General features: G+C 34.0%; 1 protein-coding gene across 1 annotated transcript in view; it reads right to left on the bottom strand.

Moving 5' to 3' along the window:
- Nucleotides 1-26,853, bottom strand: part of CCDC178 (coiled-coil domain containing 178) — a 234,081-nt gene that overhangs the window by 188,241 nt on the left and 18,987 nt on the right. Inside the window, exons 4-7 of the mRNA XM_060027775.1 lie at nucleotides 17,137-17,159; nucleotides 11,521-11,603; nucleotides 9,259-9,459; nucleotides 909-1,129 (exon numbers count right to left, since the gene is read on the bottom strand). Coding sequence (XP_059883758.1) covers nucleotides 909-1,129; nucleotides 9,259-9,459; nucleotides 11,521-11,603; nucleotides 17,137-17,159 — 528 coding nt within the window. The remainder of the gene's footprint in view (nucleotides 1-908; nucleotides 1,130-9,258; nucleotides 9,460-11,520; nucleotides 11,604-17,136; nucleotides 17,160-26,853) is intronic.

Consider the following 26,853-nt stretch of genomic DNA (forward strand, 5'->3'; position numbering starts at 1 on the left):
AAGAAACAAGATTATAGTTTATTTTTCTCTCCCAGAAATAGATACAAGGTATCTTCTGCCTTTCTATTCAGCCATTCTGGATCTGGGTTCCATTCCCAAGGTTGCTTTGTGCTATAAAATCAAATCAGAGCTGCAGCTGTCATATCTGTGTTGCTGTAAGTTCAGGAGATGGCTAAGGGTGCTACTTCTGAGTGAGTCAGTCCATTTCAAGAAGCTTTCCTAAAAAAACCCCTATATAACTCCTACCTACATCTCATTAGAAATACCATGAGTAAAGGCAATTTGGGGGATGACTTTTAGCCTGACACATTGCCATCCAACTAAATAAGGGGGCTACTATTAAGAAAAAATGATACTACTAGAATTCTTTTCCACAGTGGAGAAATGGGACGTCTCCAGCACTGCTACTACTTTAGGAATATAAGCTGTCAGAGGCACTTTGGAGAGCAATGTGATTTTATCTAATGAAGTTGAAAATGTATATAACCCATGACTCAGTAGATACTCCACTAGATATACAGCCAAGAAAAATTCACATGTACATAGAGAGGAACATGATCATGGCTGCTCATGTCAGTTACATATTTTCATCAACAATGAAATTGATGACATTCTTTCTAAGTTTGATTTACGGATTCAAATAATACCATAATGTGTTAAATCTCCAAAATCGTATTAGTAGACTACTAAATATTATTAATATTCCTAAGTTTAAAAGTATGGGAAAAGTTTAAATGAATATCAATCAACTGTACTGTGTGTCACTTGGTAATTCCTTTAGAAAATAAATAGCAGGTCAATTTTCAACGAGAATGAACCCTTGAAAGATATGTTAACTTCTTATAGTTGAAATTTTTATAACTAAGAAACAATCTGTAAAATGCAAATCCATTCATTTATTCCTTTACCTCAATTTTTTTCTGATAATGTTCCTTCAGAGCTACAAGCTCCTGGTCTCGCTTTGCAAGCAGTAGAGGGCGATGTTTAATCACGTTGTCTATGTCTGCTTGAAGCTTTGCATTAGCTTCTTCTAATTTCTCCTTTTCCTCCTCCAAACGTTTTAGTCGATGAGTTTTATCTTCAAGGTGCCATCGTAGTTCTACAATATCTTTCAAATAGGCCTCGTGTTCTAGACATATGATGATAAAATAAAAAAGAAAATCAAATTTTAAAACAAAAGCTCCAGAAGGACATCTTTATTTGATAATAAATATGAAATATTTTAGTTTCAGAAATTACTTATCTGTGAATCTTACTAAATCTAAAATAAGTTACTTTTTTATTTTTATTTTTTGGCCATGCCGTGTGGCATGCAGGATCCTAGTTCCCTGACCAGGAATGGAACCTGTGCCCCCTGCAGTGGAAGCATGGAGTCTTAGTCACTAGACCGCCAGGTAAGTCCCTAAAATAAGTTATTTTAGTATTGCACTAAAAATATATTGCTTTCTTCACTCACCATCAAAGGGATTAAACTATATAAAAATCACCGAAAATTATAAAAATAATTCATATAAAATTAATATACAAAATAAAGTTTATCCACAAAAATAAAGATTATGTTGAAAACAGAATAATCTCACAACAGTAAAATTAAAACAAATTAAAACGGACAGATCTAGTGATAAACCTGAGTTGTGCAAGGCCTATAGGAAGAAAATGACAAAATGCTATCAAACAATAGAAAAGAGAATTTGAATAAATGGATAAAAATTTTCTGTTTTGTATAAAAATATTTGAAGTAATAAATATGGAAATTTCCCTCAAATAAAATAAATATAAATTATAAATTAAATTAAATGTCAATTAACAGACTAGGACAATTTTAGAGAAACTATATAAAATATTTCCTCCTTATGTTGTTAAATTTCTAAGGTTAGCCTAACCTTGAACTCTTGGAATAAAATTACATTGGCTAGCTTGAGGCTCTTTTCATCTTTTTAAAAATAAACTTATTGGTGGGTTTTGCTGCTGTATTCACTGAAGATACTTTGCATATATACTCGTGATTTGGGCTTATAATTTTCCATATTTGTACTGTCCTCGTCTAATTTGCTTTATTATTTATGCTAGCTTCTTATATCAGTTGTAGTTTCTTTTATTTCTGTTCTCTGTGATCTTGTGGAAGTTTGAAATTGCATGTAAAGTTCTATTGCCCTAGTATGTATGTATATATGTACACATTTTGCAGGGAAGGATTTTTAGTTATTAAGTCAAAGGCGTATATGTATATTTTGGTTATCTATTTATTCATCAATCCATTTTTCCTGTGAATTTATTTAGTTCCTCAAAATTTCAATAATATTCTAAGAGATTTGTTCTGAATATCTTCCTTATTATTAATCACTGCTACATTTTTAGATACCATTTTAATTTCTAATTGGATTTATTCATATATTTTCTCTGTGTTCTTGATTAATTTTGCCACTGGTTTTCCATTTTTTTCTTATTATTCTTTTTTTATTTATCAACATGTAGTTCTGCATATCTTTGGAATTATATATATTTCATTATTTAACAATTCTGTAATTGGTTTTCTGTTTTTTTCCTTTGTATTTATTTTACTTTTATTTTTCTAAATTCTGAAGTCATATATTTCAATAACTATGAATCCATCTTCTTTTCTGATATTATAAAAGCTATTTATTTTCCTTTAAATAATAATTTAGCTTTTTTCACTCATGTGAAGATAATTTTAGTAAGATTTAATGATACAGTTCTAAATGTTTTCTAATTTCTTGAATTTGTGCAATATTTGACACCATCCCCTTTTACTTTGTTTATCCTAATTAGACAGTAACATTTGTTGTTTTTTTTGTGTAGTACGCGGGCCTCTCACTGTTGTGGCTTCTCCCGTTGTGGAGCACAGGCTCTGGAAACACAGGCTCAGCGGCCATGGCTCACGGGCCCAGCCACTCCGCGGCATGTGGGATCTTCCCGGACCGGGGCACGAACCCGTGTCCCCTGCATCGGCAGGCGGACTCTCAACCACTGCGCCACCAGGGAAGCCCAACAGTAGCAGTTTTGTTTTAAAAAGTCAGTCACCATCTTGTTAAGTATTACCATCATTATCTCCATGCTGATCTTCTATTAGATATTCATCATACTTTCTCATCTTATACTCAATGCTTTTAAATATTTTATTTATATTTTCCTTCTCCTTGTGTACCTGTGATGCATTCCATTCAAATTCTTCCAAGTTCACAGATATTACTTTTCTCTTCCTTAGTCTAACAAACCATTTAACCAACCACTGTGTTATTAATTTTGAATAATATATTTTAATTTCTAGGAAGTCTTTTTTATTTCCACTTTTGCTTTCTTTTAAAATTAGTCTCTTAGTCCTTGTTTTTACTTTCAAACTTCTCTTTTTATTTCTTGAAACATAGTAAACATACTCATTTTATAATCTCATGTTCAATATCTGAAAACTTTTTGAGTAAGATTCTGCTGTTTTTACCAGCTCACACTCATTGAATCTGCATCTTTGTGTTTTATGATATTTGATATTGAGCTATTTTTTATCTTGAAACCCTATCTGAGAAAGTTCCCTGATATCTAGATTGAATTTTCAATCTTCCAGAAAAAAATCTGTCTTTGCTCCTGAAGATGCCTAGCTTTACTACCAACCCACAGAACATTTAAATGACATTCTCCACTGTGTATTTTCAGATACACAGACAGCAGGAATTTCAGTCACAAATCCATTTGAATCAGTACATTAAGAATTCTTGGAATACTGTTTGCTTTCCTCTGCTAAGTGAAACAAGCAACTTTCTTTACTATTCAATCTGAGCAATAGGTTTATTCATGATTCACACTTATTTATGCTGGGGATGGAAACCTTTGGATCCTCAGCTTCATGTAATGACTTCTTATTGGACTTGTCATTTGGGTGAGCCTTAGGCTTTCTCCCCAGTCTCCTATACCAAACAGATATATCAAAATGGGAAGCAAAGGATATTAGGGTTTCAGGGATTTCACCTAACACATTTACAGACACTGCACCTAACAAAAGCAGAATACACATTAATTTCAACCACACACAGAATATTCTCCAAGATAGATAAAATGCTAGGCAATTTTTATTCTAAATAATTTTAATGTGATTGAAATGTTTCTAAACACAAAAAATTAAATTAGAAATCGACAAAAAAAATTGGGGAAAAAAATTCGAAAAATCCCCAAATATTTGCAAATTAAATAGCAACTTCTAAATAAATAATAGGTCCAAAAAGAAATCACAAAAGATTTTAAAAATATTTTTTACCTAATTAAAAATAAACTCACAGCATATGAACATTTATGAAATGCAACTAACACAGTTCTTTTTTTTTGCTTTTGTTTTGTTGTTGTTGTTTTTGCGGTACGCGGGCCTCTCACTGTTGTGGCCTCTCCCATTGCGGAGCACAGGCTCCAGATGCACAGGCTCAGCGGCCATGGCTCACAGGCCTAGCCGCTCCGCGGCATGTGGAATCTTCCCGGACCAGGGCACGAACCCATGTCCCCTGCATCGGCAGGCGGACTCTCAACCACTGCACCACCAGGGAAGCCCTAACACAGTTCTTAAAAGTAAATTCAGTTCTTAAATACCTATTCTAGAAAAGAAGGTATCAAAAAAATAATCAACGCTTCTACTTCATGAAAAGAGAAATAGTAGGTTAAATTATTCCCGAAGCAAGCATGAGAAAGGGAATCAGAGAAGAAATCAATTATATCAAAGCTGAAAAACAATAGAGAAATCAAGAAAAGCAAAAATTGACTTTTTTAAAAGATCAACAAAATTGATGTAACTTTTGGTAGACCAAGAAAAATACAGAGAGAAAGTACAAATTACCAAAATCAAGAATGAAAGAAATGTTGTCTCTACTGCTATTATAGAAATTAAAATTATAAGAGAATTTTAGAAACAAGATTAGGCCAGCAAATAAGACAACTAAAACGAAATGGACAAATTCCTTAGAAGACACAAATTATCAAAACTGACTCAAGAAGATAGAGAAAAGAGACCCAAAACCATTAAATAAATTGATTTAGCTATTAAAAATATGTTGACAACTTTGGACTTGGATGCCATGAATAGAATACTCATTAACTGGGCCCTGGATAGAAAAAGAATGACTTCAAAGAAATAAAAAAGCCAAACTTGAAACTTATGAAGATTTAGATATCAAACTCAAGCTAAGAAATTAGTATGGTCTAATTTACTAGTCAAGAACCAATAAAACTTCTAGGATCCTAACAGAGGCAGAAAAGCAGTCAAAGGATTACTGACTTTCATAGAAAATATAATACAAACAGAGGAAAATGAGATCTCTATAAAATATGTAGAAACCACAGAAAAAACAACTCAGTATCAGGGAGAGTCATCAGAAGCAAGCTGTGACAGACCAAACTGTTGCTCACTACCTCCCCCTTGGATTAAAGGTAGTTTCTTGTCACACTCATTTGTGATTCAGACATGGTACTTATTTTGACTAAACGATGCGAATAACAGTGAGAGTATGCCAGTTTTGAGCTAACATCTTGAGGGGCATCCTATCTTTTTACTCACTATGTTGTACTCTCCTCACTTGCCACGTGAAAACCATGGCCCTCAGAGCTGCTAGCCAGTGAGGATGAGAGAAACATGAAGCTCACCTGAACCCAACACAGTCTTGAGTCAAGCCCATTAGATCTGCAGCCTGAAGAAATCCTCCCTAGCCAACACACAGACCCATGAGTAGAAAAAAAAAAAACCATTATTGTTGTAAGCAACTGAGTTCCAAAGTGACTTGTTACAAATAATTGTTGTAGTAATAGCTGATTAATTCACATGACAAAACAATGTCTAAAAAAACCAAAATCAGAATATTTAACATTCTGTTAACTACTCGGATCTTCCTCCATAGCAGAGGCACTCTTGTGAGCATTTATATGGGACACAATTATCTTCACATCCCATCCTTTTGAAACGTTAATCCCCAAAACTCTCATAGACTTCCTTCCACCGATCTTACATTCATGTTCTTTCTAAGTCCCTGACCACTATGCAATCCCTTTTGCCACTTCCCATCTATACCTCAGGCCATTTCTTCTTCAAGGTGATTTTGCCTCCACCTTTTCCATACTGAGATTGTAATACAGTAGCTCCCCAAATTATATCAACATACCATTCAAACCTTTCATAAACCAGGGCTGTGATTGTTTTTCTCTCCCATTAGATGGTCATAAGGAAGTACATGGAGCCATAAATGTAAGTTAAGGGAATTTAAAAGACAGGGAATTTACAGAAGCAGGAACAATGGGAGTACCGGGTGAATCTGAGTCATTAGTTTATTTGTGCCTTCAGATGCTGCTTGGGTATAATATATGTATTCTTGTTTTATAAGGAAACATTGCTATGCACATCCAATTTTAAAATTTATAGGTTCATACAGCACCTAATTCATGATGAAAAACTTATTTCTGGTTATCTTTTTTGGTAGGGAAAAGAAGAGGCACTTACTCTATCATTAGATGCATATCGAGTGCCAAGGGCTGTCATTTGGGAAAGGGGTGCAGTGACCAAGCAGAAAGGAAGTCAGAGGTACAATACCTCAGCCTTACTCTTCTCCATCATCTCCTATGGTCTCTTGCCCCTGATTTCCATTGCCTGAACCCAGAAGGAGGACAGAGTGCAAAAGATATCTTTTATGCAGTCTATTATAAATCAGCCTCATGGGCCACAAAACAAAAGTCACAAGCATGGGTGAGGTAGTTAGGGGGGTGGATGGATCTGGAGGAGGAACCACAAGACATCTAGAAAGAAGTAAATTTCCGTAAAGTTACCCCCCCAAATTATCAAAACCTTTACACACATTGTACTTAATGGTAAGGCTGTCATGGAAATTAGAAGTTTTTCCTGTCACGTATGCTAGAGACTTCGAGAATCTAAACAGACTGTAAAAACAAATAAATTTATAGTTTGTAAACAAATTCAAAATATTTAGAGATTATATCCTAAATATATCAATATAATTGCAGCATATTCCTGAAAGCACATAAACTTTTCACTAATATGTTACAAACAGAAGGCATTTAAGAAACACACAGTGATAATAAAGCTAAATTTCATTGTATACGTTAGCTACTTAAATAAAATAAAGCAGATGAACATACATTTCAGATTTTTAAGTAGATCTTTACTAATATTGAATAAAAGGCAACTCAAACAATAAATTATAAGCAACGGCAAGGGTATACATCATCGTTCAAAATGCATTTATTAGGCTCCTAGAATGTGCAGGCATGTATCTCAATTTTATTTTGGTAAATCCTTAAGTAGAACTCCATATAGACCCCAAACTATAATATCTAAGCACTCTTATAAGGGGTATATGAGATTACATATAACTTGATTGGCAAAAAATTAAAGAAACTCAGCCCTCAACATTGACTTTCATTTTCTTGGGGTGGGGGTTAATTTATGTTTATTTTTATTTTTTTTATAATTTTTTATTTACAATGTTGTGTTAGTTTCAGGTATACAGCAAAGTGAATCAGTTATACATATACATATATCTATTCTTTTTTGGATTCTTTTCCTATATAGGCCATTACAGGGTATTGAGTGGAGTTCCCCGTGCTATACAGTAGGTCCTTATTAGTTATCTGTTTTATATATAGTAGTGTATATGTCAATCCCAATCTTCCAATTTATCCCTCCCCTACCCCCGACTTTTCTACTACTATTGACAAGGAAGAGCCTCTCAAACAATTAGGAAAATGGCAGATGGCTCTCTGTGGGTGTGAATATGAATCCACTCAACAATCTACTGGGATCCTGATGACTATTCTGACCCTACTGCAGCCTCAGTTGCCTCTAAAACATCAATATATATGTATGTATGTACACACTTATAAATTATATACCTATGCTATTACATTAGTAGCATATGCACATCACAAATCCTATTCAAAACCCTTATGAATCAGAGCAAACTCACTCCAAGCCCAAATGAATTATTTATTTTTATAAACAGCTGTTGACACCAAATATTTTATAAAATACATTACTTTAAATGTGGGTAGAAAAAGGTCTACTGTTACCTGAGTTTTGCATAATTTTTATATAGTTAGCTCTTTATAAAGAGCTCTTTAGTAAAGTGTGACAGAGAGCATAGACAAAGGTTGAATTAAATTTAGTCCCAGCCTAGGCTCTGGGCCCATTTTCTGCTTCTTGAGCTCTGAGCTCCAGAAGGGAGTGAACAAAGGGAGAGTTTAAGCTGTGAGCTTCATATTACTTTAAAAGGTGGAAGCAGGCATTAAACCTACATTTAATTTCTTTTATTAAAAGACCATAATTGAGGAACCATCTCATCTTTTCTTGCAGCTCCCTGAAATGTGTACACTATACTTGGGAGACTACAGCTTTAGAAGATTTATAACATTATAATAAAGGTATGTATATGGGTAGAGTCTGACATAATTTGAATTAATGGCTATTGTACCGGAATAATAATTAATAGCATCCTTTTTTCTCTCAAAGGTGTCTTGGCTTAAATCATGGGTTATATGGAAACCCTAATATAACCCATTTCTAAAGCATGTGAATCCTGAATTAAAATTGTTACCCTATGATAACATAAAAAGCTTCCAGCCTCAGGTAGGATCAGGTAGTCTGGCATGCTTGATGAACCAGTATTTGGAAATGAAAAATGCAACACCTTTAGACTATTTAATACTTGACCACAAGTCCCTCCATTCTGTAATCTAAAAGACAGTTTCCTTTTTAAACATGTTACCTGCATGACTCTTGGAAACATCCTAAGTTTCTTTGCCTGCTAGAAGTTCCCAGAGCAAATTTACTATTGAATTCTCAAAAGAAGATGCATGTTCCTAAAATATCACTTAGAATTCTCTCATTTTCCGAGATTTAAAGATGTGGCTGATGTCACCAACTGGCAATCACTTTAAATTTCTAAATTTCTAGTGACTGAAATATTGTAGTCATTATGGGAAATATGTACCAAATGTTTGCATGACCCTTGGGTACCACAAGTTCAATGGCATTTCCAACAAACACCAAATGACAGCAGGTCCAGGTTTGCTCAGTGCAGCCCCAATTTATGTCTGTAAACTCAGCATTATTATTAATAGTATCTTTCAAATATGCACTGATTTGCATGCAGAATAATATGGTCACTCTAAACAGAGGTAATTTTTAAATTCAGAGCTTCAATTAATCATCCACGCCTCTCCAACAAAGTAAACGGCAATATGAAAAATTCTTATTATTACCTTTCTGTACAGCTAACGGGATTTCTTGACGTTTCCAGATTGACCAAGAATCAATTTGCATGCTAATCCTTTTCTTTCTTGATTTTTGTTGTTTTAAAGCTTCTTCAGCTTCTGCACGATCAGTTTCTAGACTTTTAATGAGTTGGATGGCCTCTGATAGCAATCTTTCCATTTCCTGCTTTAATTCTGGACACTTTTCATCTTAAAAAAGAAATATGTATTCACATTGGTTAATCAATCAGCCGATAAGCTGGATGGTGGGAACAGGGGTACTAGCTGTGTTGCCATCTTTTTAATATTTATATATTTACTATGAGAACTGTAGAAAAGTGAATTAGCCTTTTAAAGACAGTTTTATTATAATACAATCATAACATTAATTATAACCTTTGAAGACAGATTTTGAAATAAATATTTTATAAAATAATTAGAATAGCTAAGTCTCAAACAATATCTTCATGCACATTTTTTTCTGAGGGAAAAACACATGTTCTATTCACAAGCTGTATTATAGAGCTTTATTTTGAAATTATGCTTGTGTTTCCTCCCATTCTATGAGAAAAGCAAACCATAATGCTTTATCTAATATTTATCTAATATTTATCAGACAAATACTGAAAATCCTCAGAGGTTCCTAGAAACAAGACACTTTATGTTCTTTACCTTATCAGATAACAACATCCCTAGTTAGCCTTGCCAGAAATTCATCATCATTTCCAAATTGTATTTAGTCAGTTACAATACAAATTAACTCCCTTATGAGAGATATTTGTGATTCTTGGTTCACAGCTCTGGAATGATATGGTTTAATATTAACAAAATGATTAACATGGGTATTCATTCATCTATTTATGCAAGAAATGGGTAGAGAGCCTGTTATGTTCTACGCAGTATGCTCTCTCCCTGGAGGTAGAGCAGTACAAAAGACGGATATGAGTCCCATTCTGGTGAGATTTATACTTGTGAACTTGTGAACATTGGCTTTTGCCAAAATGTGACATGACAAGAAGACATAAACAAACACAAAGTGTCAAAAAAGGCAAAGCCTCCAAAGAGCTGGGGCTGGAGGTAAAACAGTGAAACTGGATCAAGAAGAAAGGTGGCTGACAGATCTTTGTTTTATTTTGTTTTGTTTTACTTTTGGACAATAAAGACATTAATTTTCCATTGGAAAATGGAAAGTTTTGTGTATAACTTAAGGTGTCTCCAATTCATTCTATTTAATATCTCTCTGAATTTTTTTGCAGAATACCATCTCAATTAGTTTTACTGTTTCATATGGAGTGAGCAACCACTTGCATTTTTTAGTAGCATAAACACTTAATTACCACAAATCTTCCTCATCCTGATGCTGTCTTGTATTTTAGAGTCAAATATACATGTTTATAATAAACATAATTGTAGTTTATTTAACTGTTACTGTGACCATTAATACATTGATATTTTCTCCTAGAATCTGTCATTTGAAAAATTAAGAAGTAATGAATCAGCTTTTCATTTTCATTATAAATGGAAAATAGTAAAAACAGAGTCTCACTATGAATGACAGCAGTAAATGACAAAATATTCATGCTTCTGAAAAGTTCTAAGTTTATTGGTTATCCTTCTCTAAAGGAAGGTGTTCAACAAATTTTTGTGGCAAAGGTAGGAGGAAGTGTTTAATGTCAAGGATATAGGCAAATATGTTGAAGTAATTTTAACACAAATTTTATACCAGTATATAAATTATTATACATTTACATTTGGAAATTTTGACAAGAATATTAGTCTTAATTTATATATATAGAAGAGCTGTGATGTCCAATATGGTAGCCATGAACCACATGTAACTAATTTACATTTAAATGTAACTTAAAGTTAAACTTAAAAATTAAATTTCTCAGTCTCACTAGCCATATTTTAAGTGCTCAACTGCTGTATGTGGCTAGTAGCTACCCTATTGGACAGTGAGACATAGAACACTTCTATTATCACAGAAAGTCCTATGGGACAGCACTGAATTACAGTTACATTCTTGAGAAGTGGGCAGGGATAATTATATACTCAGGACCTAGAGCAGTATATGGTACAGTACAGTAATGAATAAATATCTGTTGAATAAATATTTAATCAAACAATACAGAGACTCTTTCCTCTATTAGTCACTCATAAGGATTACAAAACACTTATACATGATTCTTGTGAAAATGAGAAATGTATAAATGAAAAGCCAATGAGCTTTTAAATATAATTATACTTTTCTAGTATGAGGTACAACTTTACCTCTCAATTCTTCTGGTATGACCTCTTTCACTGGTGTAGCAACACTCAGATCTTTCAGCTCTTTTGTGAAAGAAGTTCTGCTCCTTTATGATGGGAAAGAAGCAATCAATTAATAAAGGAAGGCTGTACTTAAAGTTAGTAAAACAAATTTTAGGTGATGTTTTAACATTGAATTTTAAATATTTGTGGTGAAACTTACTATACATATTAATGGTACTATATAAGAGATGAACATAGCAAAATTCTAATAGGAAATGGGTTTTATACTTCATGGTAAATTAAGAGAAATTTAAAATTTGTTTCAAATGATTTGAAATTTTTTGAGGGGATAGTAAACCAATACTGTTTTAATGATAGTCTTTTCTAGAGAGTGTTGCTATCAAAAAAAAAGTTTACTGAAAATAATTTGAGAGTTATTTCTCTAATTTCAGTTTAGCAGTTTCTGAGGAGACAATATAAAATGCAAGGAGTAAAACTACTATTTCATATTTTATGTTATTAAGGTTTTAGAAAAATGTCCAAATTAAAATGTATTTTTTCTAAAGAATCTTTCTAGCTAAAGTTCTATATATTCAATAATGAAATATTTCTCATTATCAGTATTCTTCTGGTCCAATTCTTGAATTCTAGACTAGTTTTCACTGTACTGAAGAAGAAGTACGTTTCAGGAAGTTTCATTTTATCCATGTTGTAGCATGTATCAGAACCTCATTACTTTTTATGGTTGAATAATATTCCACTGTACAGATATACCACTCTTCATTTATCTATGAGTCCACTGAAGGATTTCAGGTAGTTTCTACCTTTTGGCTATTGTAAATACTAATGATACAAATATTTGTATACAAGTTTTTTTTTGAACACCTGTTTTAAAATCTTTTGTGTATATACATCAGAGTGAAATTACTGGGTCATATGGTAATTCTAGATTTAACTTTTTGAGGAACCACCAAACTGTTTTTCATAGTGGCTGAACCATTTTACATTCCCACCAGCACAGCACGAGAGTTCCAATGTTCAACAGAAGTGGCAATATATGGGCATCCTTGTCTTATTCCTGATCTTAGGTTGGAACCTTTCTGTCTACACCATTAAGTGTAATGTCAGTCAAGAGTTTCTCATAAATGTCCTTTACCATGTTTTGGAAATTCCCTTCCCATTCTGGTTTTTGAGTGTTTTCATTATGAAAAGGTGTTGGATTTTGCCACATGCTTCCCACATCAATTGAGATGTTCACACGAGTTCCCCCCACCTCCTTTTATTACTGTGATACATTACATTGATTGGTTTTTGTATTCTGAACCACTCTCACATTCCTGGGATAAATCTTACTTGGTCATGATATATAATTCTATTAATATGTTGCTGGATTCATGCTGCTGATATTTTGTTGAGAATTTTTGCATCTATATTCAAAGTGATTGTTCTACATTTCCTTTTCTTGTGATGTCTTTATCTGGCTTTAGTATCAGGGTACTGCTGACCTCATAGAATGGGTTACAAAGTTTTTCCTTCTCTTCTAATTTTTGAAAGAGTTTGAGAAGCATTGCTATTGATTCTTCTTTCAACGTTTAGTAGAATTCACCAGTGAAGCCATCTGGTCCTGGGTTTTTCTTTGGTTGGGTGATTTTACTGATTCAATCTCTTTACTCATTACAGACCTGTTCAGATTTTCTACTTCTTCCTGAGTCAGCTTTGATAGTTTGTTTCTAAAGAATGTGTTTATTTCATCTTGGCTATCTAATTTGTTGTTCATAGTATTATCAACTGTTCATTGTATTATCTTATAATCTTTATTCATGCAAGATCCATAGTAATGTCCCCAATTTTTTAATGAATTTTTTAATTCAAGTCTTCTCTTTTTTTGTCAGTCTAAAAGGTCTGTTAATTTGTTTGATCTTCTCAAAGAAACAACTTTTTTCATTTATACTATTTATTGGTTTCTTTTTACTTGTATTTCATTTATCTGTGTTCTAGTCCTTATTATTTCCTTTCTTTTGCTAGTTTTAGCACACTCATTCTTTTCTAGTTCTGTAAGCTATAGAGTTAGGTTATTGGATTTGGAATCTTCTTTTTAATGTAATCATTTATGGCTATCCATTTCCCTCTGGGAACTTCTTTTACTTCATCTCATAAGTTTTGGTACCACGTGTTTTCATTTTCATTCATCTCAACTTATTTTCTAATATCTCCTGTGATTACAAATTGACTCACTGAGTTTAGAGCATGCTGTCTAATTTATACACATATCTGAATTTTCCAGGTTTCCTTCTGTTATTGATTTCTAGTTTCATTGAATTGGGTCAGAGAAGGTACTTTGTATGAATTTAATCTTTTTAAATTTTTGAGATTTTTAAATGTGGCTCAATAATGTTCAGTCTATCCTGAATAATGTTCAATGTGAATGTGAAAAAAATGTGATTTCTACTGTTGCTGCGTGGAGGGTACTATATAAGTCAGTTAGGCCTAGATGGTTTTAGTGCTGTGCAAGTCTAATTCCTTATTGATCTTTTTGGTTCTTTTATCCATTATTGAAAGTGGGGGTACTGAATTCTCAAACTTATTATAGAATTGTCTACTTCTTTCACGTCTGTCAGTTTACTGCATGCTTTTGAGGTTATGTTTTTAGGTATGTATAGGTTTATAATTTTTATGTCTTCTTGATGGTGTTACCCTTTTATCAAGATATCAAGTATTCTTTGTCTCTTGAATATGTTTTGACTTAAAGTCTATTTTGTGTTATATTAGTATAGCCACTCAAGCTCTCTTCTGTTTACCATTTTCCTGGAATATATTTTTCATCCTTTCATTTTCAACCTACTTGTGTCTTTGGACATCAAATGAGTCTCTTATAAACAACATGTAGTTGGAGAATGTATTCTTATCTATTCCACCACTCTCTACCTTTTGATATGAGAGTTTAATCCATTTTCATGAAAAGTAATTACTGATAAGAAAGGACTTACTTCTGGCATTCTGCTACTTGTTTTCTATATTATCTTTTTATTCTTTAATTTCTCCATAACTCCCTTCTTTTGTGGTTAGTTGATTTTATTGTTTTAGTTTCCCTCTATTGGATTTCTGTGTTTTTTATTTATTTGTTTGTTTTATTAGAGTTTTTCTTAGTGGTTCCTTGGAGATTAGATGTTACAACTAACACCTTAACTTCACAAAAATTAAGTTTGAATTAAAATCAACGTATTTTCAACAGTATTAAAAATTCTGTTCCTTTACAGATCTGCTTCTTCCTTTTATGTTGTCATTTTCACAAACCAGACATTTATACATTGTGTACCCATTAATATAGATTTATAATTATTGTTTTATCTATTTAATTATAATTACATAGAAAAACAAAATAGATAAATAAAAATGCAATTATACTAATTTTTGTATTTATCTTTATAGCTACCTTTACTTTTGGTATTCCTTCATATGGCTGCAAGTTACTGTCTAGTGTCCTTTCACTTCTGCCTGAAGGGACTACCTATAGGATTTCTGATAGAACAGCTCTGATAATGTGTGGAGCCCCTCAGTTTTTGTTTATCTGGGAATATATTAATTTCTCCTTTATTTCTGAAGGACACTTATGCAGGATTCAGAGTTTTTGTCTGACAAGTTGTTTTCTTCCAGCATTTTACATATGTCAATCCACTGCCTTCTGTCCTCCATAATTTCTGATGAGAAAATGACTTATAATTTTATTGAAAATCCCTTGTACATGATGAGTAACTTCTCTCTTGCTGCTTTCAAGATACTACCTTTGTCCCAGGCTTTCAACAATTTTACTACGATATGTCTTAGTGTGGATCTCTGAGTTTAACCTGCTTGGAGTTCACTGAATTTAACGGAAGTACAGATTCATTTCTTCCATCAAACTTGGGGAGTTTTTAACCAATGTTTCTTTAAATATTCTTTCACGCCCTTCTTCTCTCCCCTGTCGCTCTTGGACTGCCATTATGCGTATGTTTGTATTCTTGATGGTGTCCCTTGGTCTAACAAGCTCTGTTCATTTTTCTTCATTGTTTTGTCTTCTGTTTCTCAGCCTGAATAATCTCAATTGAACTATATTCAAATTCAGTGATTCTCTCTTCTTCCTACTCAAATCTGTTGAGGAACATCTCTAATTTTTCATTTCAGTTATTGTACCTTTTAGCTCCAGAATGTCTTATTTGATTCTTTCTCATAATTTCTATTTCTTTATTCATATTCTATATTTGTTGAGACATTACTCTCCTGGTTTTGTTGGGGTTTTTTGTCCATAGTTTACTTTATCTCTTTGAGGATGCTTAAGACAGTTGACTTAAAGTCTTTGTCCAATAAGTATAATGTCTAGGCTTCCTCAGAGCCAGTTTCCTTCATTTTTTTTTCCCTTGTTAATGGGGCAAATTTTCTTTTATTCTTTCCCTGCCTCATAATTTCTGTAAAAACCTGGAAATCTTGAGTATTTTAATGTGATATGGATATAAAATTACCCTCCCTCTACTGGGTTTATTTTTGTTGTTTGTGGTGGGTTTTTATTTGCTTAGTGATTCTTCTAAACACTTACTGTAATATCTATATTCTTTTCATTTGTGGCCATTGAAGTGTTTCATTAGCTTACTGGTGATCTTGAGTTTTGTCCAAGTTACCTTAAATACCTGGGGCCCAAAAAAACAAAAAGGAAAAAAGGAAAAATATACACTCCCAATCTTAGCAGACTGGCTCGGAGTTGGAGTACTCCTTTAATGTTTATCCAGGCTGCTTACAACTCTGCCTCTACCTTCAATTCTTACCTGTGCAGATACTAAAGGCTAGCCAGAGGTAAAAGATTAAGTTTTCTTGGTCCTTCCTGAGCATGTGTCCAACACTGTTCATATGTGTGCACTTTTTAATTCCATAGTATATATGAGAGCATTGAAAAACCCTATTCCCCAATGTATCTCTTTTCCCAAACTCTTTATTCCCAGGCATTTTGATCTTTTTAATGCTTGTCCTGACCAATCCACAGCCTCAGACATTGCTGGCAAATATATGACTTCAAATACTTTCAGCAAACACTGCCTGGAAGTGGTTCTAGCTCTGTGATTGCTCTTAGTCAGGAAAAAACAAAGACAATCCTTTGTGCTGGTCCTTCAGGGAGTCATCAGACTTATCAAAACACTGAACCATAATTCTTTGAGAATAAGGTCCATACTGTTCCTTCTGGCACTAGCAATCTTCACCACAAGTCAGGCTATTTGCTTCATGGCCACCACTGATCTGAGGGCTGGAGGATGGCAAGTGGGCAATTTAGCCACAGTCCTTCTTTCATGCAATGTAGTAACTCTTTCTTCCTTAACTTTTTCCCTTGTTGTTGTAAGTTTTGGACCAGATCCCGCATTTCTGCAGAAGTTGATTCTCATCAAGTTTTACCAACTTTACAGTTGTTTTTGTGGTAGGACAGAGCCCTGGAAATCCCTATTCTGCCATTTCTAGAGACATCCTAATTCTTATATTTTTAAAAATAAGTTTTAATGTCTAATATAAAAATTTTGCTTTCAATTTCCCTTTTCTTTTGAAATAAACTCATCTACAGCAGATTAATCATCAAAATTTGAACATAAAAAATATAAAAGAAGCACGAAAGGTTCTTACCATTCTTCCAAAGACGTTTCAAACTGTCAAAATAAAAGATCTCAATAAAAAATCAAAATTTTAACATCTTAAAAACAATAGTACAGCAGGTTCTTATTAGTTATCCATTTTATACATATTAGTGTACATATGTCAATCCCAATCTCCCAATTCATCATACCACCACCTCCCAACTAATAAGAACCTGCTGTATAAAAAAATAAATTAAATAAAATTCAAAAAAAAAGACAGTAGTAAATTTAACTCACACCTAAACTCACTGACAAAATTACAAATACTCTACTTCACATTCCCCATTATATTTTTGTCAAATTATACTGTGTTGTTTCCACAACAGCTATATACTTACCTTAGCTAGTCCTTTTATTATTACTCCCACCTAATTGTTCTCACCTTTTATCTGTTTCTAAATTTTACCTTTACATCAAGGGTCACTTCAAATGCCATTTATTCCTAAAAGACTTTCCACAGAATCGTAAGTGCATGATATTTAATATATTACCAAAAATTGGAAACACATAATTACATGTAAGTTCACAAATATTTAGTTTTTCAGAGTAATATCCCTCTTCTGGACTATGAACTCCTTGGTAGGAGTCATGTTCTACAGATATATTCTAACACTACCTTGGGCTCTAAGGGGCACAAATTAACAAAAACACAAGGAATATACAGTCAGAATGTTGTGCGTTTCATAGACAATCTCCAATTCAAGAATTTAAATTGAAGATACATGGTTACTTTTCCCCAATTCCCATATCATACCAAAATTTCTTGGAAAAAATATATAGGTATGTCAATAAAATCATTGGAACGTATATTTGAGAAGAATTCCCAGAAACAGAGTAATCAGATGAGACTGATAGTCAAAACAGAGGACAGAAAAGTATAACTCAGAAGAGACAAGTGGAGACCATTTCAGGGGAGGTAAAAGGCTTCTGTGTGGAATTCACGAGAAATTCCCAGTATGTGAGAATAACCAGGTGATAGGCAAAGTAAATAATTAAAGGGCTGCCTGTGATGAGATGGGCCAGTCCAGTCTTACTACTTTCTATCCCAAGAATCCAGAATACATGGCTGAGAAGTTACCTCCTAGTCATTGCCATGAGAAGAATTCTCTAACCACATTGGAGATCTGCCTAAGATGGAGAGGCTATCTAAGAATAGAAGTTATGGTTCTAGAGAGAAACAAAACAGGGCCTACATAACTAGCAGAATCTTACATAGACCCAAACAGGTGAGTGAGGAAAAATAAAAACAGATTTATCAATGAGGGAAAAGATTCTAAGGGGCTACAAACTCAAAAGTAAGCTTATTAAGGCAAAAGAAAAGGCCCACAACTTTCTTGCCTAAGCATATTACCTCCTATTTACAAAGAGCCTGAGTAAAATTTTTATACACTGCATAAAACCCTCAATGTAAGCAGACCCTGACAACTTCTAAAAAGCAAACAAATAATAACTGCAACAAAAAACAACAAAAACCTATGCTAGCAACGAGTAATCAGTCTGGTCCATTATTTATAGATACAAGGACAAAAAAGAGTATCCAAATATTTGAGGAAAGATTATAGTATGAAAAATAAGAAAATTTATACTGAATATAATAATAAATTCCAGGCATATATATCTTTTCTCCACAATACTAAAAAAGAGAAAAATGAAATTTAGCATGAATGTCATTATCCAAATATAAAACAGGCTAAAATAAGTAATCCTTTTATTACCCATATATGAGTTTAGTTTATTACAAAATTTCCATTTCAAATTAAAATGGAGATGGACAATCAATGAATAATATTAGGATAATTCAAATAATTAAGAAAAAAGTATATCTGCCTCATGCAATAAAAAAAATAAACTTCAGATGGTTAAAGAAACAATGTAAAAGAAAGGATTAGAAATAATTAAAAATCTTAATAATCTTAATATGAGGAAGAATTTTTAAAACATTACAAAAGTCCCAGAATTTGTAAGATAACAGATTGGTCTACATACTAATATCTCTATGAAAAAGCTACCATAAATAAGTTAAAAAAATAGTACAGGCAGAATAACAATTTACAACTTATACAAAAGATAAGAGATATCTATCAATATTTCTATAAATATGTAAGAAATAACAATACAAGAAAAAAATTGGGAAAACTACATGAACAACAAATAACAGAAAAATTAATGCAAATGGGCAGAAAGGATAAGATGTTCTACTTATATGTGACACTTGATCTATCCATATATTTATCTATGTCTATAGACACAGTTATATACTCACAGATATACATTAAATGAATACTATATATACAAATATGTTACAAAACTAGTATTTTAGCATGAAATTTTTGTCAATTTGTCCATTTTCCCCATTACCTCCTACTCAGTTCTCTCTTCTAAACAGATTTTGGTATTTGCTATACTGCCGGAATTTTCTTGGGCCAACAGTACAAGAGACTCAATGGAATCTTAAAAAAAACCCTGGAGAGACTAAATTCACCTGCATAAGAAAAAACCGATGAATGCAATTGTTTGAAATCTCAGTGGGTGTTTACATGTAACATAACAAGCTTATTCTAAAATTTATATGTACCAAGAATAGTCAAAGTTTAAAAAAGGAAGAAAAGAGGGAACTACCATATCAAGTATCAAAACATATTATAAAGCATGTAAATTAGTAAAATGAGGTATTGTAAATTAGTAAAATGAGGTATTATAATAGAAAGATAAAATTAACCAGTGGAACAAAGAAGCCAGAAATAAATATACTCATATATAAAAACTTGATATATGATTGATGTGATATAGCTGATTTCTAAGAAATGACTGGATTTTGCAATAAAATTGATGTTGATAAAAATAATTTTCCATATTTTTACAAATGAAAATACCTACCTATTCCATTCTCTCACACACAAAATAAATTCACATTGTTAAACAATTAATCTCAAGTAAAAAACTTCAAAATTTTAAAATAAAGGAAAAATTTTGTAAGAAATAGTGAAAAGATTTCTTAAACAAGTTCCAAAACACTTAAAATAAAGGGAAAATGATAAATTTAAGTACATTAAAATTAAGAACTTTTTTTAATAAAAGATAACATAAAAGGACAAGTCAAATAAGAGAATATATTTAAAATCTACACAACAAACTAAAGATAATCATTTATTCCTACAAGTCAATAAGAAATTACAAATAAACCAGAAAGAAAATGGCAAATGATAAACAGGCAGAGAAAAGAATGAACATTTGATGAGTATATTAATAGATGCTAAACTAATTAAAAATTGGGAAAAATGACATCACTTGATTATGGAAACTCAAGAGTCCTACACAGTGCAGATACCTGTAATCAGGCTAACTTATGTGATACTAGTTCTAAGAAGCCATTTGAAGCTGAAGTATCACAAGAAAGGAAATTGGTTAAGAGACATTTTAATGTACTGTGACATAACTGTCCCAAATTTTAAAGTGAATAATGCTTAATTGAGTGAGTAATGCTTAATTAATATTCTGTTTGATCCTCTTTATAGCACATTTTCTATGATATAGAAAATGATGTATTTTATAATGATAAAAACATGCTACCTAAATTTTTAGAAATAGAGTTATATTTGGTACGGAGAAATATATTAAGATGAAAAACTTACCCTCGCAACATTTATTTTTAAAGATTTTTTTTTATATAGTCCATTTTTTGAAGTCTTTATTGAATTTGTTACAATATTGCTTCTGTTTTATGTTTTGGTTTTTTGGCCACGAAGCATGTGGGATCTTAGCTCCCCGACCAGGGATCGAAACCACACCCCCTGCATTGGAAGGCAGTCTTAACCACTGGATCACCAGGGAAGTCTTGACCCTCACAACATTTTTGTAGAGGTAAGTGATAAAGCAATAAAGAAAAATTATTTTAATCGGTTTTTGATCTGATGGTAGAAGGCAAAATTTCAGGTACCTAGTAATCAAATTATCAGGATACTTAAATGGTTCACATAGGGAAGGCCTACAATACCAGAGGAAAATTTGAGTTTCCCATGTATAGCTTCCTATCTGAAATATTTAGACAAGTCTTAGAAATCTCTCGAAGTCACTTTAAATTATTTTTAATAAAATTTCTGTTATTATTAAGCTTAGAATATTACTTACCACCATAAACATTTATTTAGAAATATTGATTACGACTTATAATCAATTTTATCCAACTAACCACAAAATCCTATGCATTTCCTATTTCTGTCTCTTTCAAAGAGCAAAGAGAAACAAAAGGGGGGGACTAAAAATGTCAAATTGGACATACTTTAAATATGTATGATATTAAGAGTCATCAAATTATGGGTGAAATAAAATACTTTATTTACTTATAGCTCTAAACCACATTGCCCACAAACTCCTGCTTGATACATGTAACATTCTAACTGACCCTGATTTTTTAACTCCATATTTTTATTGGAAATTATTACCAAATATTTTGAATATTTAAATGCTATTTAAGTTCTTGAGACAAAGAAAGTATTCATAAAACCTTCTAAATATTTTCTACTCGAAAAAATTAACTTCATGTTGGGAATCTCCCTTTTACTGTAAAATATTTGTAGATGCGAGTACTAACGCTGAATACTATCTCCCACAACTGTGACCTACTTTCATCTGAAAAGACTACTCATACCTTTAAACTCACAGTCAATAGGGGGTTTCCTATAATTACCCTATTCAAAAGTCCAAATCATCTCAAAAGCACAGGCAATATTTATCAAACACCACACCAAATTATTTTTAAACTTAAGAACAAGTACATCCTTCCCATGCATTTAAAAGCACGTGCAAAACCTGACACAATTTTTAAAAAATCATTCCTGAATCCACTCATTCAGAAGTATTTAATGCCTATAATCTGCCAGGTTTTAGTAGGTACTATGGTTAGTGGTGACTTATAAATAGACCTTAACTTCCTAGATCTTTCAATCACATAGGACAGAGATATGAAGAAACAAATAAAATACACTGCTAATTTGATCAGTAAAATGTCATATGAGATTCAAGGGAAGACAGCTATCCAAAGCTTTGGAGGGCAAAGGTAGTTTGTGGGAAGAAATGAGGGTTAAACAGAGATAAGAGAAGATGCATGGGTTAAGGTCCAGGGTTAAGAGAGTTAATCAAAGCTAAAGTAGAGTATATGAAGGGACATGAAGCTTAAGAGTAAATATTATTTTATAAAGGACATTTATGTCATGTCAAGGAATATGAAATAAGCACTGTGACATGAGACATTCAGAGGAGGGTTTTAGGTAGATTACTGGCAACAATACATTTAGAAAAGAGAAGGCATATGGCCTATTTTATGGAAGAAGGAAGGGAGGAGGAAATGACTAAAGCAGAGGTACCAGTGAAGGGCTCTTACAGTAACACTGGCAAAAATGAGAATGGCCTGAATGAAGATCCTACAGTATGGATGGGAAGAACTGTCTGCATTTGAGACACATTCTAGAGGTGGAATCAAAACAAATTAGTAGGAGACTAGTTCAACATGGTGGAGTAGAAGAACATGCGCTCATTCCCTCTTGCGAGAGCACTGGAATCACAACTAACTGCTGAACAATCATAGACAGGAAGACACTGGAACTCACCAAAAAAGACACCCCACATCCAAAGACAAAGGAGAAGCCATATGAGATGGTAGGAGGGGCACAATGACAATAAAATCAAATCCCATAACCATTGGGGGGTCCGGCAACGAGAGGAGGAATTCCCAGAGAATCAGACATTGAAGACTAGTGGGATTTGATTGCAAGACTTCAACAGGACTGGGAGAAACACAGACTCCACTCTTGGAGGACACACACAAAATAGTGTGCACATAATGACCCAGGGGGAAGGAGCAGTGACCCCATAGGAGACTGAACCAGACCCACCTGCTAGTGTTGGAGGGTCTCCTGCAGAAACGGGGGGCATCTGTGGCTCACAGCAGGGACAAGGACACTGGCAGCAGAAGTTCTGGAAAGTACTCCTTGGCATGAGCCCTCCCAGGGTCCACCATTAGCCCCACCAAAGAGCCTGGTAGGCTCCAGTGCTGGGTTGCCTCGGGCCAAACAACCAGCAAGGAGGGAACTCAGCCCCACCCATCAGAGGACAAGCAGATTAAAGTTTTACTGAGCTCTGCCCAACAGAGCAACAACCAGCTCTACCCACCACCAGTCCCTCCCATCAGGAAGCTTGCACAAGCCTCTTAGATAGCCTCATCCACCAGAGGGCAGACAGCAGAAGCAAGAAGAACTACAATCCTGCAGCCTGTGGAACAAAAACCACATTCATAGAAAGATAGACAAGATGAAAAGGCAGAGGGCTATATACCAGATGAAGGAACAAGATACAACCTGAACTAAATGAAGTGGAGATAAGCAGCCTTCCAGAAAAAGAATTCAGAAAAATGATAGTGAAGATGATCCAGGGCCTCGGAAAAAGAATGGAGGCAAAGATCGAGAAGATGCAAGAAATGTTTAACGAAGACCTAGAAGAATTACAGAACACCTAGACGAATTAAAGAACAAACAAACAGAGATGAACAATACAGTAACTAAAATGAAAAATACACTAGAAGGAATCAATAGCAGAATAACTGAGGTAGAAGAACAGGTAAGTAACCTGGAAGACAAAATGGTGGAATTCATTGCCACGGAACAGGATACAGAAAAAAGAATGAAAAGAAATGGGGCTTCCCGGGTGGTGCAGTGGTTGAGAGTCTGCCTGCCGATGCAGGGGACGCAGGTTCGTGCCCCGGTCCGGGAAGATCTCACATGCCACAGAGTGGCTGGGCCCGTGAGCCATGGCTGCTGAGCCTGCACGTCTGGAGCCTGTGCTCCGCAACGGGAGAGGCCACAACAGTGAGAGGCCCACATACCACAAAAAAAAAAAAGAAATGAAGACAGCCTAAGAGACCACTGGGACAACATTAAACACACTAACATTTGCATTATAGGGGTCCCAGAAGGAGAAGATAGAGAGAAGCGACCCAAGAAAACATTTGAAGAGACTATAGTTGAAAATTTCCCTAACATGGGAAAGGAAATAGCCACCCAAGTCCAGAAGCACAGAGAGTCCCAGGCAGGATAAACCCAAGGAGAGACATGCCAAGACACATAGTAATCAAATTGACAAAAATTAAAGACAAAGAAAATTATTAAAAGCAGCAAGGGAAAAATGACAAATAACATACAAGGGAACTCCCATAAGGTTAACAGCTGATTTCTCAGCAGAAACTCTATAAGCCGGAAGGGAGTATCATGATATATTTAAAGTGATGAAAGGGAAGAACCTACGACCAAGGTTACTCTACCCAGCAAGGATCTCATTCAGATTTTTTTTTTTTTTTTTCCGGTACGCGGGCCTCTCACTGTTGTGGCCTCTCCTGTTGCGGAGCACAGGCTCTGGACGCGCAGGCCCAGCGACCATGGCCCACGGGCCCAGCCGCTCCGCGGCACGTGGGATCCCCCCGGACCGGGACACGAACCCGCGTCCCCTACATCGGCAGGCGGACTCCCAACCACTGCGCCACCAGGGAAGCCCCTCATTCAGATTTGGCAGAGAAATCAAAAGCTTTACAGACAAGCAAAAGCTAAGAGAATTCAGGACCACCAAACTGGCTCTACAACAAATGCTGAAGGAACTTCTCTAGGTGGGAAAAACAAGAGAAGAAAAGGACCTACAAAAACAAACCCCAAACATTTAAGAAATTGGTAATAGGAACATACATATCGATAATTACCTTAAATGGGATTGGATTAAATGCCCCAACCAAAAGACACAGGCTTGCTGAATGGATACAAAAACAACACCCATATACATGCTGTTGACAAGAGATCCACTTCAAACCTAGGGACACATACAGACTGCAAAAGAGGGGATGTAAAAAGATATTCCATGCAAATGGACATCAAAAGAAAGCTGGAGTAGCAATACTCGTATTAGATAACATAGACTTTAAAATAAAGAACGGTACAGGAGACAAGGAAGGACACTGCATATTGATCAAGGGATCAATCCAAGAAGAAGATATAAGAATTATAAATATATATGCACCCAACATAGAAGCACCTCAATACATAAGGCAAATGCTAACAGCTGTAGAAGAGGAAATTGACAGTAACACAATAATAGTGGGGGACTTTAACACCTCACTTACACCAATGGACAGATCATCCAGACTTAAAATTAATAAGGAAACATAAGCTTTAAATGACACAATAGACTAGATAGATTTAATTGATATTTATAGGAGATTCCATCCGAAAACAGCAGATTACACTTTCTTCTCAAGTGCACATGGACCATTCTCCAGGATAGATCTCATCTTAGGTCACAAATCAAGCCTCGGTAAATTGAAGAAAACTGAAATCATATCAAGCATCTTTTCCAACAACAATGATATGAGATTAGAAATAAACTACAAGGGAAAAGAAATGTAAAAAGCATAAACACATGGAGGCTAAACAATACATTGGTAAATAACCAAGAGATCACTGAAGAAATCAAAGAGGAAATCGAAAAATACCTAGAGACAAATGACAATGAAAACACAGCGACCCAAAACCTATGGGATGCAGCAAAAGCAGTTCTAAGAGTGAGGTTTAAAGCAATACAATCCTAACTCAAGAATCAAAAAAAATCTCAAATAAACAATTTAACCTTACATTTAAAAGAACCAGAGAAAGAAAAACAAACAAGACCCAAAGTTACAAGGAAAGAGATCACAAAAATCAGAGCAGAAATAAATGAAACAGAAACAAAGGAAACAGTAAGAAAGATAAATAAAGCTAAAAGCTGGTTCTTTGGGAAGATAAACAAAATTGATAAACCTTTAGCCAGACTTATCAAGAAAATGAGGGAGAGGAATCAAATCAATAAAATTAGAAATGAAAAAGGAGAAGTTCCAACGGACACCGCAGAAATACACAGCATCATAAGAGACTACTACAAGCAACTCTATGCCAATAAAATGGACGACCTGGAAGAAATGGACAAATTCTTAGAAAATTATAACCTACCAAGACTGAACCAGGAAGAATTAGAAAATATGAACAGAACAATCACAGGTAATGAAATTGAAACTGTAATTAAAAATCTTCCAACAAACACAAGTCCAGGACCAGATGGCTTCACAGGTGAATTCTATCAAACATTTAGAGAAAAGCTAACACCCATCCTTCTCAAACTCTTTCAAAAAATTGCAGAGGAAGGAACACTCTCAAACTCATTCTACGAGGCCACCAACACTCTGATACCAAAACCAGACAAAGATACTACAAAAAAAGAAAATTACAGACCAGTATCATTGATGAATATAGAGGCAAAAATCCTCAACAAAATACTAGCAAACAGAATCCAACAATACATTAAAAGGATCACAGACCATGATCAAGTGGGATTTATCGCAGGAATGCAAGGATTTTTCAATATACACAAATCAATCAATGTGATACAACTTATTAACAAACTGAAGAATAAAAACCATAAGATCATCTCAATAGATGCAGAAATAGCTTTTGACAAAATTCAACACCCATTTATGATAAAAACTCTCCAGAGAGTGGGCATAGAGGGAACCTACCTCAACATAATAAAGGCCATATATGACAAACCCAAAGCCAATATCATTCTCAATGGTGAAATACTGAAAGCATTTCCTCTAAGATCAGGAACAATACAAAGATGCCCACTCTCGCCACTATTA

The sequence above is a fragment of the Delphinus delphis genome, chromosome 13 (assembly GCF_949987515.2).
Source record: "Delphinus delphis chromosome 13, mDelDel1.2, whole genome shotgun sequence".
NCBI lineage: Eukaryota > Metazoa > Chordata > Mammalia > Artiodactyla > Delphinidae > Delphinus > Delphinus delphis.